General features: G+C 49.5%; 1 protein-coding gene across 1 annotated transcript in view; it reads right to left on the reverse strand.

Annotated features, from left to right (window-relative positions):
• LOC138497348 (cytosolic non-specific dipeptidase-like) overlaps positions 1-11,221 on the reverse strand; it is a 204,307-nt gene extending 193,086 nt beyond the window's left edge. The window contains exon 1 of the mRNA XM_069620748.1: positions 10,885-11,221. Within this exon, the coding sequence (XP_069476849.1) occupies positions 10,885-10,953 (69 nt within the window). The 5' untranslated portion in view covers positions 10,954-11,221. The remainder of the gene's footprint in view (positions 1-10,884) is intronic.
• Between the last annotated feature and the right edge of the window lie 9,843 nt (positions 11,222-21,064).

Genomic DNA, 21,064 nt, shown 5'->3' on the forward strand with positions numbered 1-21,064 from the left:
GGTGTGAAAGTAAGGTAAAGGAACAGAACACCCAGATTCCAGCCCTTGTTCACAGGAGTGGACCAGGGGTAGGACACAGACACAGCTTAGTTTAACTGTGGTTCTGAGTGGGATTTTCATCTTGCAGCCAATTCTGATACTTTCAATGTTAGATGTACTCAGGAAGGTCAAGGTGAAGTAGTATTTTGTCGGTATACATGCTTTGAACAATGTTGCAAGTTCCGGTGAGGAGTGATAATGAGGCCACTAGATGTCAGTGAGGGACAAAATGTTTAGCGTCCTAACAGACTTTGCTAAAGGGTCAGGCAGCTCACCTTGGCCAATCTGTTAAAGTTCAACAGTGTGGGAGAAAAAGGGTGGATGCTAACTTGGGTGGGCGGAGAGAAACAGGTCCCAGGTATTTACTAGAATTATTTGGTTCCACAATTCAACTGTTCGACTTTCCACATTTTACCTATCCTTCTGTAGACTAAGTAAGTTGTTCACTAAATAAAAGTTCCTTACTACTAACCTGCTTAAATAGAAAGCGCTCCTAGAGTTGTGCCCCATCTACCTGAATCATTCAGCGAATAACAGGTGTTAGGTGATGAGACACAAGTCTAACCATTAGGGGGCCACTAATAGGTTTAGCAGATTGGCCTAGTGATTCTCTCATTACTAGTGAGATGTGCCAACGTGCTCCTATTAGAAATGAAACTACAGATTTTCATAACAAAATTGCATTACCTGTGTAGTAGAATGTACTGCCAAATGTGCATTATGGTTAATATCAGACCCAATTCTATGGCATCTAATGCAAAAGATCAGAGAGTGCTTTGTACAGTCACAAAGTGGACCGTATCCTATGTGGGTGTAGTATTGTTTAAAAACACCAAACCAATGAACATTTAAATAGAAAAATCTCTTCTGATGATCTTATTGTACAATTATTTTCAATGGAAGTTTATTAATGAACTGGCACTTATTGTCCAAGTTGTGTTCCTAGTGAGGTATGCGGAATATCCTTGTGTAGATATGGGTGGTCTTCAGATGGGGAAAAGCCTCTGGCCAAGGATGAGCCACATGAGAAGGGTGGGCTAGGTCTAAATGGTCAAATTAACTTTGGATGGGAAAAGGAAAAAGCAGTGAACAGTGCTTGTGTGGACAATGTGTGACTTGAGAGGTAGAAGAGTATACTGTAATCTGGTAGATAAAATGCCAGTAATAAACACATTATACTTGGGTAGCTATCAACTATAGGGCTATGTTCCAATGAGGGGGTCTGAGGGACATTTTAGAGAACAAAAGCAAACCTCTAGTTGTCAAAGATGTCACCCACCCATAACCCTGGAGTATAATTACCTCAGGGTTGAAAATAACCCATCTGTCATTATATTGGGGTTACTGCCATCCCCCCTTGTCCCTTTCGAACCCCTATGCGGTTTCCATGGACCAGCAATGCAATGGGTGTAGAAGGGATTCCGGAGGGGACTTCATAACATGATTATCCGCTCATCCCCAACTTGAAAATAATTCTGGCATCCTGCCAAATTCACCACCTCTTGATGTACGCTCCTCCGACCCAGCGTTCAACAGGTGAGAAATATGCCCCTCCTCCCCCGTCTTTCAAACAGCTTCTTCCAATCCTTGTTAGGTCTTTAAAACTGACCCGAATCTGGGCAGATCAGTCCCTGGACAGCACTTTCCGTCCTTTCACTTCCTGCTCACCCGGACAGATCCTTCTACCAGAGGATGGTTCGCAGTGCTTGTCAAATTTCAGGTTGACTCAGGTTCCGCCAAAAGAAAGTCGGAGAGAAAGTTAAAACAAGCTAGACTGTGCACTAAAAGCCTCCCTGTGTTACGTTCGCCAGCATTTGGTCACGGTGGCGGAAAGGCAAAGCACACGGCAATCCACTATGAGGAATTAGCGTTGTCAGGGGAACAGGTCCTATCCTGTGCCTGTAGCAGAGAACGGAAAGCATACAGAAAAGAGGAAAGACTGAAACCCCAGTTGTGAGACCTTCTCCACACAGTTCAAGTCTCCCAAAAAGAGAAAGGCAGAGGTAAAAAAGTAAAACACAGAGACATGTTACGCACCACATTAAAAATAGTGCTGCAGTGGAAAGAAAAAAATAGGCCTACAGTCAAAATGTTGTGTGGACAGATATCATCTAGGACATAAGGGGAAAGCTCACAGAAAAATATTTGGATGCTGAAGCCATGGAAGTGGGGTTATCACAGGTCTTAAATAAATTGCAGTTCTGTAAACCAGACCCTGCCAAAAGGGACAGCGCCACACAGTGTGACAGTTCCAGGATAGAGCAAAGAAGAGGGTCATTCTTGTCAAGGCTGTTTTTTGGAAGAATTACATTTGTGCCCATCTGGCCATGAGGAGCAATGTTTTGCACCACTCAGGTTTCGGGATCTTAAGGCAAACCATACCTCTGAGGACTGTAAGGAACTGGTGGAGAGGATGCAGTTACAGAACCAATTCCTACTGGATCTTTCTTATGATGGTCTAAGAGCAGGTGCAAAGTCCATGGGCACACTGATAGGTGCCAGGCGACAGGTGCACGCCACAGACTGCTTTACAGACTCAGCTCACAAATCCACAGTGGCTTTACATCTACACTTAGAGCCAACCTATTTGGAGATTAACTAGAAAAGGTAGATAAGTACACAAGCAAGACAAGCAAGCTGCACCTTTTCTAAAAGTAACAGAAATTATCCATCTTGTCCCAGGACATCATATAAGATGGCAAACAAGCGGCCATATCAGCGACGAGGGAAGGAAAAGTGTTTCAAATCTCAGCGAAAGTCAATTTTACAGTTGCCGAAAAACAGATCATTCTGGGCTACTTGTTCCTGACTGGACCACTTTTCCCCAGACAGAGTTGATGTGGGGGCAAAGGTCAACGTTTTTAAAGGCTACAGTGGAAGGAGTTGGTGACCCCTGGGTGCCGGATATCATGCAAAGTGGATACACCATTGAGGTTTCCTCAAATCCTACCGATACTGGAAACTGGAACCGTCAAGAGCTTGTTGCTTCCAAGCCAGACCAGAAGATGGTGTTATTCCATCACATTTCTAGTGCTGAAACCTTCCGGGGAATTCCGGATCTAAATTAAAAAAAAAAAATTATATATATATATATATAGCCTACATCTTTGTCAAGAATATCAAATTTAAGATGGCAACACTCCAGAGGATCCTTTCACTTTTTTCCACCTGTGATAGGTTCGCCCCAGTAGATCTGGACACCCATGTTTGCGTTCCGAACCATCTGGAAGAGCTGAGCACCTTAGAAACCTCTCATAGGGCCAGCATTTCCAGTAATTAGGCATTAAGCTTGGTCTCTGATCATCCCAGTAGCATTTACAAAAACCTTAACCCTTTTGGTAGGTTGCTTAGACAAATAGGGTATTGCAGTGTTCCCTTGCCTCAATGTGTGGCTCACCCAGTGGCCAGACAAGGAGTGTGTCAAACTTGGAATATTGATAAGCAGCGACATGTTAACAAGCCATAGGTTTGTGTTCAGCAGAGAGAAGTCTCACCTCCCGCCAGCCCAGGAGTGGACCTTCTTTGGCACATTGTTCCTCACTCAGCGTTGTCTCAGCTCCCTGCAGAAAGGGCTCAGAGGGGGGTGTCATTAAGAGCATGCCTGTCCGGAAATAAGGTGCCAGTAACAATGTGTAACAGCACCTTTCTGGACCAGCATACTCCAAGTCTGCTGGTAGGGGCAGTGAACTACCGGCAGGCCCAACCTACCTGTAGTTCAGGCCCCTACCGGCAGTGAATTCACTGAATCGCCAGCACTGTTAAAAGAATTGCCAGTGATTAAGTGGTTCCCATCCCATGGAGGCCTATTGTTGTTACTCCGCCAGCTGTACTATCCCGGCATTACCGGGCAGCGGTAACAGTAACTAAGTTTACAAGGAAGTCGCTGTGAGGGGAAAAGGCAACTTTCCCTCTATTTGTGGACCCCAACCCTCAAACTTTTTGCTTTGTTTAAATCAACTGGTAGATGCAGCCAAGTATCCAGAAGAGCTGAGTAGATCCAAGGACTATCCGGGAACTGCACAGAAGAAGGTTGGCACTCTGAGCCCGCTGTTGTGGTGGGAATAATCACTCTGGATGCCTCCTGCTTAACCTGCAAAAGAGCTTGTTCAGAAGTGTTCCTGGGCCATCCAGTGGACTGTCCAGCTCGAACCCTGGCACCTGTACAGGAACGCTGTCACATAAAATGTTGCCTCGAAACTTTGGGGAAAACCTATCTTACACTGCAAAGCACCTTTTCACTGAGTGCTGTTGTCACAGCTGCTTTAGTCCGCGAGGGTGAAGGTTGTGTCAGAGCGCGAGACTTGGGTGCCCCTGCGTCACTGTGCAACAGTGACCGTCACTGAAGGCGGTTTTCCCACATTCCTTCTTCTGTCACGAGACCAGCTGCATCATTGTTTTCTTTGTTCTTCAACCGAGATGAGATACAGCTCTGGTTGTAAATCGGACCTGCATCTGCAGCACCTCTGCACTTTGAAGCCGAACCAAGGGTGGAAAAAAATAAATTCGAACCACAGACGACCCCCTCCAGACCTGCCAAGTTTGGACCCAAACCGAGCGAAGGGCATAGAGTATTGAAAGCACTTACTGGTTGCCCCTTGTTCGTCCATTGCGTTTTACGCACAGAGGATCCCTTGTGGTACTCTTTGGCTTGGGTAGCCTCTGCTTCCTAAAGCCTCCCTAAAGTTGTGAATAGCTTTGTTCATCGCAGCAGATCCTCCCCTGACTCTTGGAACCCGTATTTACCCTTCAGAATCCGGTCTCCAGCTTGGCCAGCTCCTAGGAAATTATACTTAGTGACTTTACGCACGACCGAGCGCTTTTACGTGCACATCAAACATTGATCACAAGGCTCCATTCATCGTAGGGCTGATAAAGTTAGGGTTGTCCATCTCTGAAGATGGTCTATGCTATAAAGATTGCCTGCCCTATTGGCAGAGTTTAGACCATCACTGCATGGATACCAGTGACTGTATATATTTTCACAAAGTGTGTTGTTCGAGTGGTGGTTTTACTGTGCATTTTATTATTCATTGTGTTTATTCTTGGGCCTAATAAATTGTATATTTGCGTATACTACTCTCTAAGGGTAATGCTTGGTGTGGTGTCTGTGTGCTCACAGACCTTGGATCACCTTCACTCCTCCTGAGACTTAGCCTTCACTGCTCTGCTACCATGAATTGGTCTGGCTATCTTCCCAGAAGTGTCCTCTGTTTCACTAACAAGGCTGGCCTCCCTGTTCACCAGAGCAGAGCTAAGAAATCCATTCTAACAGCCGCTGGTACTACCGGCAAACTCGTAATTACCCCCATTGTATCAAAGTACTAGCAGGTGTCTCCATGAACCCTTCCTGTGAGACCACTGTGGTCACACCTACATTGGAGACCAGGCTTCTCAGACTTCAAAGCCTGAGTGTCGACCGCACAGACCTGTAGAGGAGCAGTTACATGCCTCTGCAGGAAATCCCGCCCCCACTTCCTATATGTTGAAGGCCTGAGATTGTGCCATGTTTGACACCAGCAGTTGTTGAGAAAATCCTATTGAATGTATCCCTGGATTGTCTTCTCTTCGAGCGAGGAAAAGGAAGCAAAGAGAAGAAGCTGGTGATGTCACAAGAAGACATGCATGACGCCCTGAGAAAACTGGCTGGAGAAACTGCATGGATCTTACAGAAACTGATGATGAAATTAAGAATCGAGTAAACTTCATATGCGAAAAGAACATTGCACGTTTGTGAAGTGCTGCAGAAAATCAACCGTTCAATAATCAGACAGATGCTGAAACGCAAGTAGACCAAGTCATCATAGAAGCTGACTATATGTAGTGATTAGACTACAAGTGTAGCCGCCATAGTATAGGAGCATCGGTGTCATGAATTTATTAAGACCGGACCAATGGAGAGGAAAGGCAGAGAATTGTGTTGCAGCAAGAATAAGCGGAGGTCGTGGAAGCGCCTGGCCAGGCTATCTGTCCTTGTATCAAAACTGAAGTAGCCAAGGTCGGTTATCTATTCTTGAAAGCAGTTAATGTGCGAAGGATGAATCACATTAAGGTGCAAACACCAAGAGTGCAAAGTTCTTTAAGTGCTGCAAAATGGACCAATTCGTGGTCTCCGGTCACGTGAATCAAGGATGAAAATAAGAGTTCAGCTTGGAGTCCTAGGACAACAATAGTGAGAGCCTGCACTCCCATATATTCTCACCGACAAGGATACTTTGCCAGGCTAAGTTCAACGACAATCTTCATGGCAGAAGGCATGGGTGATGAGAGATATTGGGCTAATTGGGTGGGGAGGTAAAGTCAAGTCCACATCCTGACACCTGGGTCTGAGCTTAAATGCTACTAAGTGAACCGAATGTTCCGGACCTGGCACGCGCGTGCCAACCAATTGCAGACTGCCATATAATGAAGGGCCTTATAGTGTGAAGATAAACTATGTACTTAATAGTGTTAAATATTAAATGTTTTTAGAGGTAGTCATAAATTGTCTACCCGACATTGGGCAGCCAATCACAATCCGATCCCTATGCAACGTATACTAAGATGTTCCGCTTAAGCCTATCACAGCCTTTGATAGGTTTTCTATTATTTGCCATGTAGTATGACGGCACTTCTGACGTATTTTGTTGCATCTAAGGAGGTTTTATGAGAAAATCGTCGAGATCCTGAATAAACGTCTGTTGTAACCTCCCTGTTTTAGAGAACTTTGCCAACTTCCTGAGTTGGTTCGATTATTTGGACTGTGATCCCATCCATTGCATGCACGTTACTTAAGGGCCATAGCTCAGGCCGGTGAAGCAGGCCCTCAACCGTTGTTTGGATCAGGCACATCTAATCAGGGGAGAGGGCTACACTTTGTGTCTCTAGCTAAGGATGCCATAAGGCTGGGGATTGAGCAGAGAAGAATCCATTATCCCTTTCAGCAACCCACACCTGGGGATATGGAGAAAGTGGGGGCACATATCTTCAGTAGAAGGCTTCAGTCTTCCCAAGAGCCCCGTCTAAAACGGACTGCATTTCATTCAGATCACTCATATGCCAGAGTTTCCCCTCGGTGGATCTTTTTGCATTATTGGAAAATTAACTACTATGGCCAGGTTCCTCTAGCATGGGGAATTGATGCCCTTTTGAAGGGTAAAAATATGCAAGTTGCAAAGCACAAGCCAGGAATAACCATTCACTTGTCCCTTCAGTTGTCCACAGGGACAGCACAACAGTTCTTACTAGTTCGGAGTGATGCCAATGCTAGCGGCAAATGCAAATTATGAGGTCTGCACCATTGTTAATATGGCCCCAGGAATTGGTGTATTCCTTTATGCCAATTCCTCTAATCCCGACATCCTACACAAGATAAAAGTTACAGTCCAGCATCTTTCTGAACATGCCATTTTGGCCAAAGAGGACCCGGTTTCCGCTCTTGGTCAGGTTATTCACTGACCATCCGTGCTTCTCCCGATAATACAATCACCAGTGGTATGGTGGCTCTCTCTTCCTGGATGCAGAGAAGCAGATGGCGTGGGAAAAGGGAAGAGTTAGTAAGACAAGGTGTTTTCTGCGGGGTCCCGTTTTACACACAAGGCACAAGGCGCCAGTCTACCCTTCAGTATTACGCAAGCATTGGGAGACTTTTGTACATTGGTGTAGGGCAAGGGACGAGGGTCCCTTCCTCTGTGTGCGGCGCCTCTGAATTTCTGAAGGATGGTTTTGATTTGGGTCTTGCGTCAGCCTCCCTTAAGGCTCTGCTGGCGGCTATTAAAGCAGTATGCCAACCCTGGGTGAGTGCAGAACAAGATATAATTCAAATAGCCAGTATGTTCAAGGGTTTAATCAGTAGCTAGACATAAGGTGTGCTCCCTAATGCCTACCTGGCATTTGCCTCTCAGTCTCCAATTGCTGGAAGGTCCACCATTTGAACCTCTGGTGGAAGCAGGTCTCACATTTCTAACTACCACTGCATTGCTACTGGTGGCCATCACCTCAGTCAGAAGGATTGGGGAGTTGGGGCATTGCTATGCTTGGCACCCTTTTTTTCCAGGCGACTGCCGGTTCTGTAATTCTGTGATGCGACCCCTCCTTTCAACACAAGGCCACATCTGCCTTTCATCTTTCTCAGGGTATCATGGAGATCTTGCGGGATTGGATGTCACAAAGCTCCTCTTGATATATGAAGCACGGATGGCAGTTTTTTGTACGTTTCAAAGCTTGGCTGTCAAGTACAGCACAACTTGTAGAGGTCCGAAGGCTTCAAAAATAACCATCAGTTGTTGGTTGAAAGAAGGGTTTTCTTTGGCTTATTCTTGGTGGGGTTCCCCTTCTCTGGGCGAAGGCTGTTATGGAGATTCTCCTTAAGGCCCTTGGATAGGTTTTCCTGATTCAGGTTCTATTGGCGATTCACTCAAGCGTATTTGGTAGCCATGACAGCGCAGGCAGGCCCAACTCAAAAAGGAGGTGGTTCACAGGTACACTACATGCTTTGTTAAATAGCAAACACGATTTGTAATTTTTAAAAAAAATATATATTTTTTTTTAAAACTTCATATTAAGAAAAGAAAAACCCCAATAGGTAAGCAAAGCTTTGAAAAAGAGAGGTCACAGTCCATTGTTAAGACGAAGGAGAGGCCCAGGGATGAAAAAAAATAATAAGGCAGTGCCAGAGGGTCGGACGAGCAATACCATTGGCCAGAGTAAGCACTTCTACAGCATGCAGTTGGTGGTTTCTCAACGGGTTGTCCAGCAACCGTTGTGTACACTTCAGCATAAACACACTAATGCAGATAGGACTCCCAGTCCCTTGGTAAGGACAATTATCTGCAACTTGGAGATTCAGAGGTAAGGGTCAGGCAGAGGAGTTGAAATGCAAGACTGCTGTGGTCAGCAGTTACAGAGGTTTCAGGTTTCCCACATCATCCTCGGCACAGAATCGTCTTGTAAGGTGGGAGTCAGCTTGGCGACTGCCCCAGGAAGAGCTGATATTGAATACAAGTAGAAGAACACCCACCCAAGAGGAGAAAACTGTAGAAGACGGACCAGGAAGGCGAGTTCAGTGATGTGGTCCCAGGTTTTGTGGCAGCACGTCCTCTGGATCGTCGCAGGTTGGAGGGCGGGGGGCAGAACCAGATTGCTCACCTGGGATCCTGTGGTGAAGATTCTCAGGTTGGACTGGCTTGGAGTGTCTTCAAGGTCTTCGCAATAAAGGGGTGCCCAGTTCTGGGTCCGGTGATGTTGGCATCATCAGACGTTTCAAGGAAAAGAAGGCTTCAAGCAGGACACAGATCAGAGGAAAGGGCACCCCTGGGGGTTCATTCTGATCTTATTGGGCGAGACAGAGCCTCAATTCTTTGGGAAGGTACTGGCGTAGAGCTTCAGTCCTTGCTCGAGCAGTAGACTAGACCTTCCAGAGTGCAGGCTCATAGGTCCAGCTGTAGACAAGGTGAATGGGCCTGATATTGTTCGCATCCAGAACGCAGCACACAATCACAGAACAAGCATAATTCAAACAGAGGGGCAGTCAGCCATTGGCAGACCATTGCTCAAAGCACACCCATGCGTTCTAGGAAGGTGTCTCCCACAAAGGAACAAATCCACACTGTCCAAGATGGGCACTAGCACAGGCCAGTCCTGGGACAAACACACTCAGGGGCCAAAGATGGCCACCTTCTCTCACAGACAAAGAGGGATAGAGAATAGTCATGTGATTCCCTTAGGTCTTCGAGGCAACAACTACAACCTCCACTTTGATCAAAGGAGCAGGGGGGCAAAAAGGATCCAGCCACGCAAAACGGAGTCTAACCAGTGGCACCATTGCCAAAAGCCACCACCAGACTAGCCACGTGACCAACAGAGTGATTCTCTCTGTAAGGCTAAGGTGTAGCAAGTACCCTTACGGGTACTCCTGCCTACGCATCATAAGGACTAAAGCAGGGGACAAAAACACAGAGCCACACTGTCAGACATGCTTGAGATCAAGCCTGGCTGGGAAAGAACAAATGACAAACCTGACAAAAATTGGGCTTTCTTCCAAACCGTGGGGAGGGGCCCCCTAAGCATCTCCATTGGTCTTCATGGTTTTGTACACACCTCAGAGCCGTGTCTCCTACGTATTTTCCGGTGCAAGGGTTACAGCTTTGGCAAACTGTCAGAAATGACGCTCCTGCGCAATCATGGGAGCTGTGAATTCTGTTGCCAGGGTGGTGGGCTTCCTCTGATCACAGGTGACTCAAGAAGGAAATAAAATGCCATACTTGCCTGTTGGGATGTAGCGATGGTGGATTACCGAATCCATAATCCTCAACCGAGACATCACAGCGAGAGAAAGCAGCACTTGGAAGGTGCAGCTGTTGATGAAGCCGTACACAATAAACAGTATAAACTGTAAATTATATACAACCAAATGTTCCTTATATGGTATACGTCACTAAAGCGTTCTGTGTCATAATATGCTTTATACACCCAACGAAACCCGAGGTCATTTTAATATCATTACCATGCAATATCGCCAAAGCATGTGTATAATGTTAATGTTGTCACGCATTCAATTGGAAGCAATACGCGGAGAAGTGTCAATGGTACTTAATGGTGTTGGCATTAGAACCCTGCAGGGAGCAGTTTATATATGTGCCTAAAATCAGCGAAAAAGGAAGCCGTATTTCGGATTAGCATATCGACATCAGGAGGCATTACTACAAGCAAAACAGAATCGCTGGAACACTTTCGCATAAAAAGTACCAGCATGCCAAGAAAAAACGCAGAACCGTATGAACAGGAGACAGGGCACATTTGACAGTCGCTAGCTAATTATCAAACATGAAACGCATCAAGAGAAGAGTTAAAGCAGTTCGTCCCGCTCACCTGCACGTACAGGTCCTGGTGCTCGTCCACATACTTAAACAGCGCAGCAAGAGGGGCGGCGGCGGCCATGTCTTCGGTGAAGCTTCTCTGGGAGTTCAGAAACAGACAAGTGACAGTGAGTCCAGCGCTACCGGCTTTAAATGTGTTGCTGTACTCGCATATTTCCCGGCAATCTACTTCCTCCTGCAGCTCCTCCCACTTCCGATGGGTAAGAGCAGACTTTACACATTCTAAAAAAATAAATCACACGTCTGACTGCAAGATTGCGACATGCCCGGGTCATGGTGCACTGGGAGCGCCGGGAAAGGGGGCACTGGGCACGTGACCGCAGCTTGTGAGATAAAAAAAAAAAATAAAAAAAAACTGCTGGACAAGGTGGGCGTGTCAGCGGTTCCCAGGTTCCCCCATCTAACTCACCCCCGCCTCGATGCCGTCTGATCATGCCCTAGTGGCGTTGAAACTGCAGGCTAAACCCAACCCCCTGCCTCTGGGGACCGATGAAGAGCAAGCAGCAAAGTCAACACAACACCTCCTCGTGCTACACAAATGAACCGTGTGCATATTCTGGCACACCACGTGATGACGCAGACACAAATCCCAAAAAAAAAAAAACGCCACTTAGGTTTGATCAGCGCAGGACCACACTTTCAAAAACAAGCATTGGCAACGCCAATTATAGTACTTTTGTATACTACTTTTCTTTGCATTTTGCAGTTATATGCACCAGGATGAAAGGAGGAGAGTGCAAAGTTTCAAAAGTGTAGGCAATAAGGGGCACAGGTCAATGTGCAAGAGAAGCAAGGAGACTAGAGCAAGGGAGTGTTGGGGGCTGCTCCGGTCCACCGGGCAGCCCCATACTCATGTCGGATAGCACCCGACAGCACACACAAAGGTGCGGCAATCACGCCGCTTGATGACGGGTGGGGGTTCAGCCCACCCCGCTCCGGATCACCGGAGCTCCGCACACGTGGGCCGGGTTGCAGCCGGCTCACCGCGGCCCCGGCTCTGGGTGCACCCAGGCCGGGGTCGCCACCCCAGCCCGCCTCACATGGCTGGGGGACACACAAGGACGGCGTTGCACGGCAGGGGCACCGTCCGGACGGCGTTGCCCGGCAGGGGCACCGTCCTCAAGCTGGGCCCCATCCTTGGGCCCAGCACACATGGTGGGGCCCCTGCATGGTGCCCCCCAAACACAAACACACGTGGAGTCAATTGGGTCTCGACTGACGAGCCGGAAGCGGCTCGTTTACTTTATTAGCTTGGTCACGTGGTTCCCCACGTGACCACATCAAACACCCTTGGGCGATACCATGCCTCCCAACAGGGGAGACACGTAACACTCCTCCTTTTTCATATCAATAAAACAAAAACCCCAAAGTCCCACCATAACCGCCCCTACTGTTACTACTTAAGCCACTCTCCTACTTTACACCCTTTATTAACCTGGGTGAGTGGCTCTAATCATATCACCCAACACACCAGTGCTAGCCACTGGCACCACACGCATCCTTGTACATGCCCAGGCATGCCCAACATCACATTGCCCAGATACTGGGCCACTTGAGGCAAAGTCCTTGTCTGGCATGTCGACGGTGATGTCCCTCTTCCACACCCGCGGCGCCGCAGCAGACGCGGTCCGAGCCCTCTCCACCGTTCGCCAAAGTCACACTTTGCCGGCAAAGCCGCACCTGGGGAGGCCCAGGGGCCACATCGGCTAGGTCCATCGTCTAGGGGCGCGTGTGATGACATCACGGCACCCTGGCAGTAGGCCCCTTGTTGCACTCCTTTCCCTTCATGGGGCAGATGGCCGGCAAACAGTAACATGGTGCCCGAGCTGCCGGGCCGGGAGGAGCACACCAGACCCCAGTCAAATTGCCATCCCTCCCCCTCTGCATGCCTTTTGTTTTCCATACCGCGGGCCCATATGGTGGTGGGCCCGCCTCATGTTGGGGAACGGGATATCCGCCTCTCCCCATCCGCGGTCGACGCCGCACTGCTGTCCCGGGAGGGGCAGCTTCTCTTCTTGCGGCACATGCCGCGTCCCCAGCCGCCGCGGGGGGGAAGGCAGCTGTGCTTCGTCTCAGCTCAGCTGCTGCATCTCTCGCCGCCGCCCGCAGCGGAGGCGGGCACACACCGACCCGGCCGCATGAGCACTCTCAGTGATGAGAGCCGCGGCCTGGCGGTGTGCGCCTGGGCACCCCCGTCCTCCTTTTCCAGGGTTGCAGGAGGCTTCGGCCTTAGATTTTCTGGCGGCCCTCCTTGCCGCACCAGCAGCCGACACGGCCTCCTCGATGGGGTGGGGGGGGCACCAGGCAGCCCATGTTAGCGCACATGGGCCCTGGTGGAGGGGCTCCGTCCTCCCACATGCGCGGCCACCGCCCCCGCGGCTCTTCTCTGGGGGGGGACGCACCTCTCTGTTGGGATCCTGGATCCTGGATCGGGGCCGCCTCGCTCTTGGACCGGGGCCGCCTCTGCTGTGCGGCGGCCCCCACCTTCCCCTCCACTTCGCTCCGGAGCATTTTCCCCCTTTTTTTAAAATTTTTCTTCTTGGCCCGGGTATCCTGGGCCACGCAGGCCGCAGGCGGAGGCAGGGCAGCCCACCTCCATCCATGTCTTCACGCGGCCGTTGCCGCTGTTCCCTCAGGTCCGCGGGCGGGGAAGGAGCAGGCGCCTCCCCACCGCGGCACGGGCCGTTCTTTTGCGGGCCCAGTTGGAGTTGGGCCTGCATCGATCCTCCTGCGGCGATGTTAGCCGCTCCTTGTTGCGGCCGACGCCGCCGGCACCCTCTCCCGCGGGGAAAAACACCTCATCCCCGCTCTTGCTGGTGATGGTGGGGAAAGATCCTCTTTGGCGGGCCCAGTTGGAGATGGGCCCGCATCCCTCCACGCGGCACAGCCGCCGACTTGTTCCGTCTCCCTCGTGGACGGGGCGGGCAGCTTGCCAGCCACCTTTTGCGCGGGCCCAGCTGGTTTCGGGCCCGCCACGCCATGTCTCCTTCGCGGGCCCCGTTGGAGATGGGCCCGCACCAAAACTTCTTGGGGGCACGCGGGGCCCCTCGCCTCGTCGCCATTGTTGGGGGCTGCTCCAGTCCACCGGGCAGCCCCATACTGATGTCGGGTAGCACCCGACGGCACACACAAAGGTGCGGTGATCACGCCGCTTGATGACGGGTGGGGGTTCAGCCCACCCCGCTCCGGATCACCGGAGCTCCGCACACGTGGGCCGGGTTGCAGCCGGCTCACCGCGGCCCCGGCTCTGGGTGCACCCAGGCCGGGGTCGCCACCCCAGCCTGCCTCACATGGCTGGGGGACACACAAGGATGGCGTTGCCCGGCAGGGGCACCGTCCGGACGGCGTTGCCCGGCAGGGGCACCGTCCTCAAGCTGGGCCCCATCCTTGGGCCCAGCACACGTGGTGGGGCCCCTGCATGGTGCCCCCCAAACACAAACACACGTGGAGTCAGTTGGGTCTCGACTGACGAGCCGGAAGCGGCTCGTTTACTTTATTAGCTTGGTCACGTGGTTCCCCACGTGACCACATCAAACACCCTTGGGCGATACCATGCCTCCCAACAGGGGAGACACGTAACAGGGAGGACATGATTGAGAGAGGGGGTGCCCTCAAGGAGGAGCAAGGGGAAATCTAATCGAAAAAGGTTAACAGTGAGAGGGTAAGAAATGAAACAAGAGTAAGAGGAAGGATGAGAAGGGGTAGAGACATATAGCTCTCAGCTATTTCTGTCACAAAGGCTGGTGACAACCGTCAAAAGAGTGTGAGTTGAGAGCTATGGGTAGAGAGGAGGGTTGGGGTGGGTAGGGGTAGAGAGTTAAGGTAGAGAGAGTGGGGGTACAAGTCAAGACAGTGGGTGTAGGGTACGTGAGGGGCAGAGAGTGGGGGTAGGGTGGTTGGGGGTAGATAGGGTGGAGGATTGGGGTAGAGAGTGCGGGTAGGGTGGATGGATAGTGATAATGATTGTAAGGTGGATGGGTAGAGAGAGGTGGTAGGGTGGATGGGTTAGTGGGGGTAGAGAGATTGGGGGTAGGGTAGTTAGGAGCAGGCGATGGGAATGAAGTTCCTTTCACAACCTTTGCTGCATGCTGAAGAAATACCCAGGCAGAGAGACACAGACAAGCTGAGAACAGTGAGGTGTATTTTGTATTTATTGTGTTTATACGGTGCAGTCCTGGGTTAGGCATGCCAACCCCCCGCCCTGCCCCTGACAGCCTGGAACTGTATCTGTAAAAAAAAAAACTTTCAAAAAAGGTTGCTGCTGAAAGTAGCCCAATAAGGCAAATTGCTAAGCAGCTGGGAAATGGAAAGCCCAGCCAACTTGCTTCTTACAAAGCTGAGGATTAGAGTAGAACTTTAGTTAGAGGGCATCTCATTGAGTAGTATGGTGGAGGAGTTTGGAAAAAGACATTTTAGTGAGTTGGCCATTTCATTACATGGCATTACTGGTTGCTATGCCAATGGATATTTTCAGTTCAGACCCCCATTTCCCTTTCTCTCTTTTGTAACAATGGTTTTGGCAAATTTGTGGCTTTTGTCACAAAAATTGGCCAAAACCAATACCTATAAAGACCATCATTTATGTCTGTTTTTACAATCCATAAGTGGTGTTTGTACTAATATCTATACACACACACAACCTCTTTACTACTACCCATGATGTGAGATGTAGCATAACAGAACCATTGAAATTCAGTGAAAAATATTAGTTAAGTGACAGTTCAATTGGAAAAATTAAATGCAATAAACCCATTACATTCAGCAAGTGTTGGATGTGGCCCCACCTTAGACAGAGTTCCTCCTACTGCATAGCTCAGAAGCACTATGACAACATCACAGTTGACATCACCAATGACATCGTGTACATCAACTTTTTCAATTGAGCTGTCTCCTAAAAGATGTTCCATTGGCTATATCAGCATCATATAGGATTAGAGGTGACGGGGCAAACATTCCTGTCTATGGACTAGCCAGGGCTTGGTCAGGGCGTCTGGCTTTACTTTAGGCACCTGGCAAAAGGCCCAGCAATCTACTTCCTCATATTTTAAATCAAGGAATTGACAATTTAAGTTGTGCTAGAGAGACGTCAAGAGGTCATATGCTAAAGCCCTCAAATGAAAAAGGTTTTTGCACGTGTTGTTAATACATAATATGCAGGGAATAATCACATGATACCCTGCTCATACAGTGACACACATATAAAGCAGGGTAACGCCTGACATGCACTGAAGGCCAATCATCAATGCCCCAAATGCGCAGTAACCCGTCCTGTTCAGGGGAAGTTGCTAGCCACTGCCTTTAAGGCATATTTCTGGCCCTGTGTTAAACATTTCTTTTAAAATAATGGTTGCCTATGACTCTGCTTTCCTAAAACTGCATTTGTGGTCACCTATGGCCATGTTATTCATGGCTTTGCATCTGTGGGTGCTTACAGTCCCCTGTACCTTGGCCTCCACGGTGTGTCCGCCTCTGGGTCTGTGATTCTAGCCAGTTTTTTCTTGTCACCAAAGGCGCTGCATTGCATTGCATTTTTACTTCTAATGCACTGGTGCTCCCACAGGTTCCCCCTACGCCCCATCTGCCTAACATGCTCCTACCAATCATGCTCCTCCCTCTTTCACATTATCTCCCCCATTGCCTGCACCCCTTTCTTCCCACCACTTCCCCTTTTCCCCCTCACCTGCATGCTTCACTCTCCTCCAGATCTGCAGTCCGCTCAGCTCTCCCCATCCCAAACACTCCAACCTTATCTCCCACACACATCTCCCTTTTTCTACTAACTACCTCTTCTCACCCCCTCGCATTGACGTCACTCTTGTCCTCGGGAATACCCAATTCTACCTCCCCTCAGACTAACTTTTCAAATTCCCATGACCCCAAATGTTCGCTGCTGCCGCCTACCAGCCAAACCCCAAATGTTCGCTGCTGCCGCCTACCAGCCAAACCCTGGATCCCCACATCCCAATGACTCAGCCACCCTGGCAGCCCTTCATGCAGACTTCATGTTTCTTTCTTTGCCCCTCTTTCTAAAAACGATGGTGGTGCAATCTCTTCGTAGTCCAGAGAAGTGTGTTTGTGGGCAGGTGGAGGAGGTTCCTTATCGCTGTGCAGAGCTTGCGTTCAAGGTCCTGTGTCAAGGTCCTGTGCACCGTGGTTACCGCCCAACCTTGGTGTGTGCCCAGGAACACTCGCCACTGAAGACTGTTGATAGAAAGCAGTGGTGGTTGTCGGCGTGGCAGTAAGGCAGCCTCAGGCCGATTGATTGATTATTTGAACTGGTTAAAAGGAATAATTTAAAGGATAAGAGGCCATTATCATCTCATCTGCCTACTGAGCTCATTGGCTTGATTTGTGAATTATCTCCACACTGCTTGTCCTCTACTGCAGGCTTATTGCCACATGTACGACCTACGTAGTGGAAAAGAATGGCCCCACCTACGCAGCTAAATTACTGGAACATTTCCGATGAGGAAATGCTTCAGGTCATTAACGAAGCCCTTTCCCCCTCCCCGGATGATTTTGTTTCTCAGGTGTCCCTGCTGCTGATAAGCTAGGGGATGACTCGCCACATTTGGTGGCTAGTGGCAAATCGCAAAAGAGCCACGCCTCAGTGCGACAATATGGTAAAATTACAGACTATTATAGTACGCTCCCCTTAGTATCAACAAATGGGCCTGTGCTTGTGAACCAGGATGTTCTATTGAAATCTAAAGCCTGGCAAAATGGCCCAGCTACTGTAAGGTCTTTGGAGGTTCCAGTGGAGGTGTATTAGAGTATGGATCAAAATGAGGTCTCCTTTATGTTGGACTCTCCTCCCGACCTTATTGCTAAGCACTTTGAACACAATGATTCCTAATTTTCCTCTGAATCCTCTTCCCCTGCTTTGCCAGCATCATGCAGACTTTCAGCTACATTAACCCAAACTGACACCAAAATGGTTGCAGCACACATGGACATCTTAACTGAAATAAACCTAGTGTTGTGTCCTGGTTTCCTTCTACGAGGGATTAAAAACTGAAACCAGGCCCCACTCAGTTATGATGAAGTCACTCCTATTCAAGGTTGACAATGTTATGGCTAAAAGCTGTGTAAAGGATTGTCTTAATAATACAAAACGACGACTGCAGCCTATAAGGGAGGCAGACACTGCAGTCAACGATAAATGTGTTAATCAACTGTTGTCAGATGTGAATAATGGGAACAATGATGGGTGTAGTGTACAACCATTCGTTGAATTAAGGAAATTAACTACCCATATTTCTGTCGGTCGTGTCTGATCATAATGTAATTGATCATGTTGTTCCTCAAAATGCTGCTTTAGTCCCAGAAGTAAGAGTGGCGTGGTGTGGTCTACAAACAGCTCCCTCAATCCCTATTAGAATTGTACAAAAAAGAAGGAGATTCAAGGGAATTGGTTGGGCTGGATGAGGAGGGGACTTCTGGGGCGCTGCTCTTGAGTACTGGCATGCACAAAGGATTGATTTGAAAGGCAGGGAAACAAGGGAAGAAAACGAAACATTTGCCATTCTCAGGTTGAACAAACAAACTACAACAACATTCTTGAATGGTTTTCTGAGGCGCAACTGGGAAAAAGTCATTTGGACGCCAGCGTAATTGAGATGGGAGAGCTGGTTAATGAGATGAAGGAGATTGCATAATGTTAGCCTAAACTACCACTAATCCCACCCTAGAGCCTAAAGGTGCGCTGGTGCCCCAGCATTCGGAGTCGGCTCGGGGCTCTATGGGTAGGCAGGTACAGATACCTGCCATCCTGTCTTGTGATACAGGGGCAACTGTGTCTATTGCACCCTCTTGGGTTCCAGATATGATTCTAAAATCTTTCCTAAAGCGGGTTGAAGAGATTGGGGTAAAAGATGTCTCTAGGGCAACTACTTAGTGTAATAATCCCTTTCTCCCGTATTCCATCGAAGGACCACACATTTAGAAACCAGTCTTCCGGGCATTTACCTTGGAAGACAATAGATCTAGTCATGTCAATTTTCATACTGATTGGGAGAGGAAGAATGTGAAAGAGTGCCCGCAGATGTCCCATCCTAAACTATATAGCATATTGAGGGGGTCAAGGGGAAGATAACCCTCAAAGGAAGCTGTAGATCCACGCGTCCCCAAAGGGCCAGATAGACTCTGGGAACAGGAGTGGCAAGGATTGCCTTGTCTAGATGGGGAGCAGAAAACCGATTGAGAATTGAAAGTACGATTGGAAGTGTACTACATGGTAATAAACATGTGGTCCTGAATCGAAAAAATATACTTCGGGTGCTGAATGCTATTCCATCCCTTAGTGCAATCTCTTCAAGGGACATTGACAGAATTTTCTTTTTTGATGATTTCAGAACCGATAGAGTGGAGGTATTGTTTCGATTCAGAATGATGTTGGATATTGTTGTGCGGGAATTGGCTACCATATGTTCATTTGGCTTTGATATTACACCCTATATATTGATAGGGATAATCACTGGGGCGGAGCAGGTAATGGTGGCTATTGGACCCTCAACCCAAGGGAGAACTTGGTCTCCCTGGCGCCAGATCATAATAGAATGGTCCAAATCAATACAAATGGCCAGTGATTTGTCATGGTTAACGGGCACCATTAATGGCAGAAAACCAGAGGTAGCCTCACATTTTTCTTAACAATGATCCGCGTATGATGTCATTGTTATCATGGAACACACGTGGCCATAATCATTTATTTAATAACACATCGCTTGGCGTATTATTGAAGACAAAATTGATAATTAGTTTACAGGAAATTTAGGGGCCGATTCATGGAACAAACGGGCGCCGAAAATCTTAGCGCAAGCAGGCGCAAGCAGGCGCAAGCAGGCGCAAGCGCAAAAAAACGTGCGATTCAAGGAAGTCCCTGCGCGTGTTTACCTCGGGATGTGCGCCAAACCCGTGCATGGCGCACAAGTCACTGCAACATCCCGAAAGGCGTGCGCGACGCGCACAGTGAAAGCGCACAACCTCAGCGCATACACCAGAAAGTGGGCGGGACACAGGGCGTAACGTGCGGAATAGGGAACAACGCGCGAAAATAAGGGCGTAACTGGGGATGTACTGCAGGGAAGCAGACGGAACGCCCACACGCACTCGAACCACATGTATTCATGGAATCGAATAGGGCAAAGCCACGCACAGCCAAAGACACGCACAAGCTGAAACACGTCCGCCACACGAAGGCAGGCGGTAGAGTCCCAGCGCATCACAAAAGTGGCAACATACAGCAATTGGGCCTGTGCGAGCGGGGCACGTGTATTGCAGGGGTGCGCGGGAAGTAACACACGCGATCGAGCGGGGTACGTGTATTTCGGGGGTGTGCGGGAAGTTACACACGCGATTGAGCGGGGTACGTGTACATCGGGGGTGCGTGGGAAGTTACACACGCGATTGAGCGGGGTACGTGTATTTCGGGGGCGCGCAGGAAGTTACACACGCGATTGAGCGGGGTACGTGTATTTCGGGGGCGCGCGGGAAGTTACACACGCGATTGAGCGGGGTATGTGTATTTCGGGGCGAGCGGGAAGTTACACACGTGATTGAGCGCGGTACGTGTATTTCGGGGGTGCGCGGGAAGTTACACACGCAATCTCATCAGGGTACATGTATTTCAGGGTGCGGGGGAAGTATCACACGCAACATCAGCAGGGTACGTGTATTCCAGGGGTGCGCGGGAAGTTCCACACACAATTCCATCAGGGTACGTGTATTACAGGGGTGCGCGGGAAGTTCCACACGCGATCTCATCAGGGTACGTGTATTACAGGGGTGCGCGGGGAGCACCACACGTGAATTGCACGTGTGGGTCCTCCCAGGTGTTCCCTCTACACCCTCCACGGCCCCTGCAGGTGGCTCACACCACAGGGGCCTACCCTGCACATGTCCTGCAGGCACACCATCCACCATGGCCATGCCCCCCAGCCAACCCACATGTCAACTTTCACTACTGCCCACCAACGCATGTCCCCCTGCACCCCCAGCCACCAGGGGCACCCTCCACCAGGCCCCCACCCATGTCTCCCACCACCCCCAGCCCCCAGCAGTGCAGGGGCAGCCTCCACCAGGCCCCCACCCGTGTCTCCCACCACCCCCACCCCCCCAGCACTGTGGGGCACCTGCCAGCAGGCCCCCACCCATGTCCAACTCATGTTCCC

This window comes from Ambystoma mexicanum, chromosome 5q (genome assembly GCF_040938575.1).
Source record: "Ambystoma mexicanum isolate Mex_15411 chromosome 5q, UKY_AmexF1_1, whole genome shotgun sequence".
In the NCBI taxonomy this organism is placed as follows: domain Eukaryota; kingdom Metazoa; phylum Chordata; class Amphibia; order Caudata; family Ambystomatidae; genus Ambystoma; species Ambystoma mexicanum.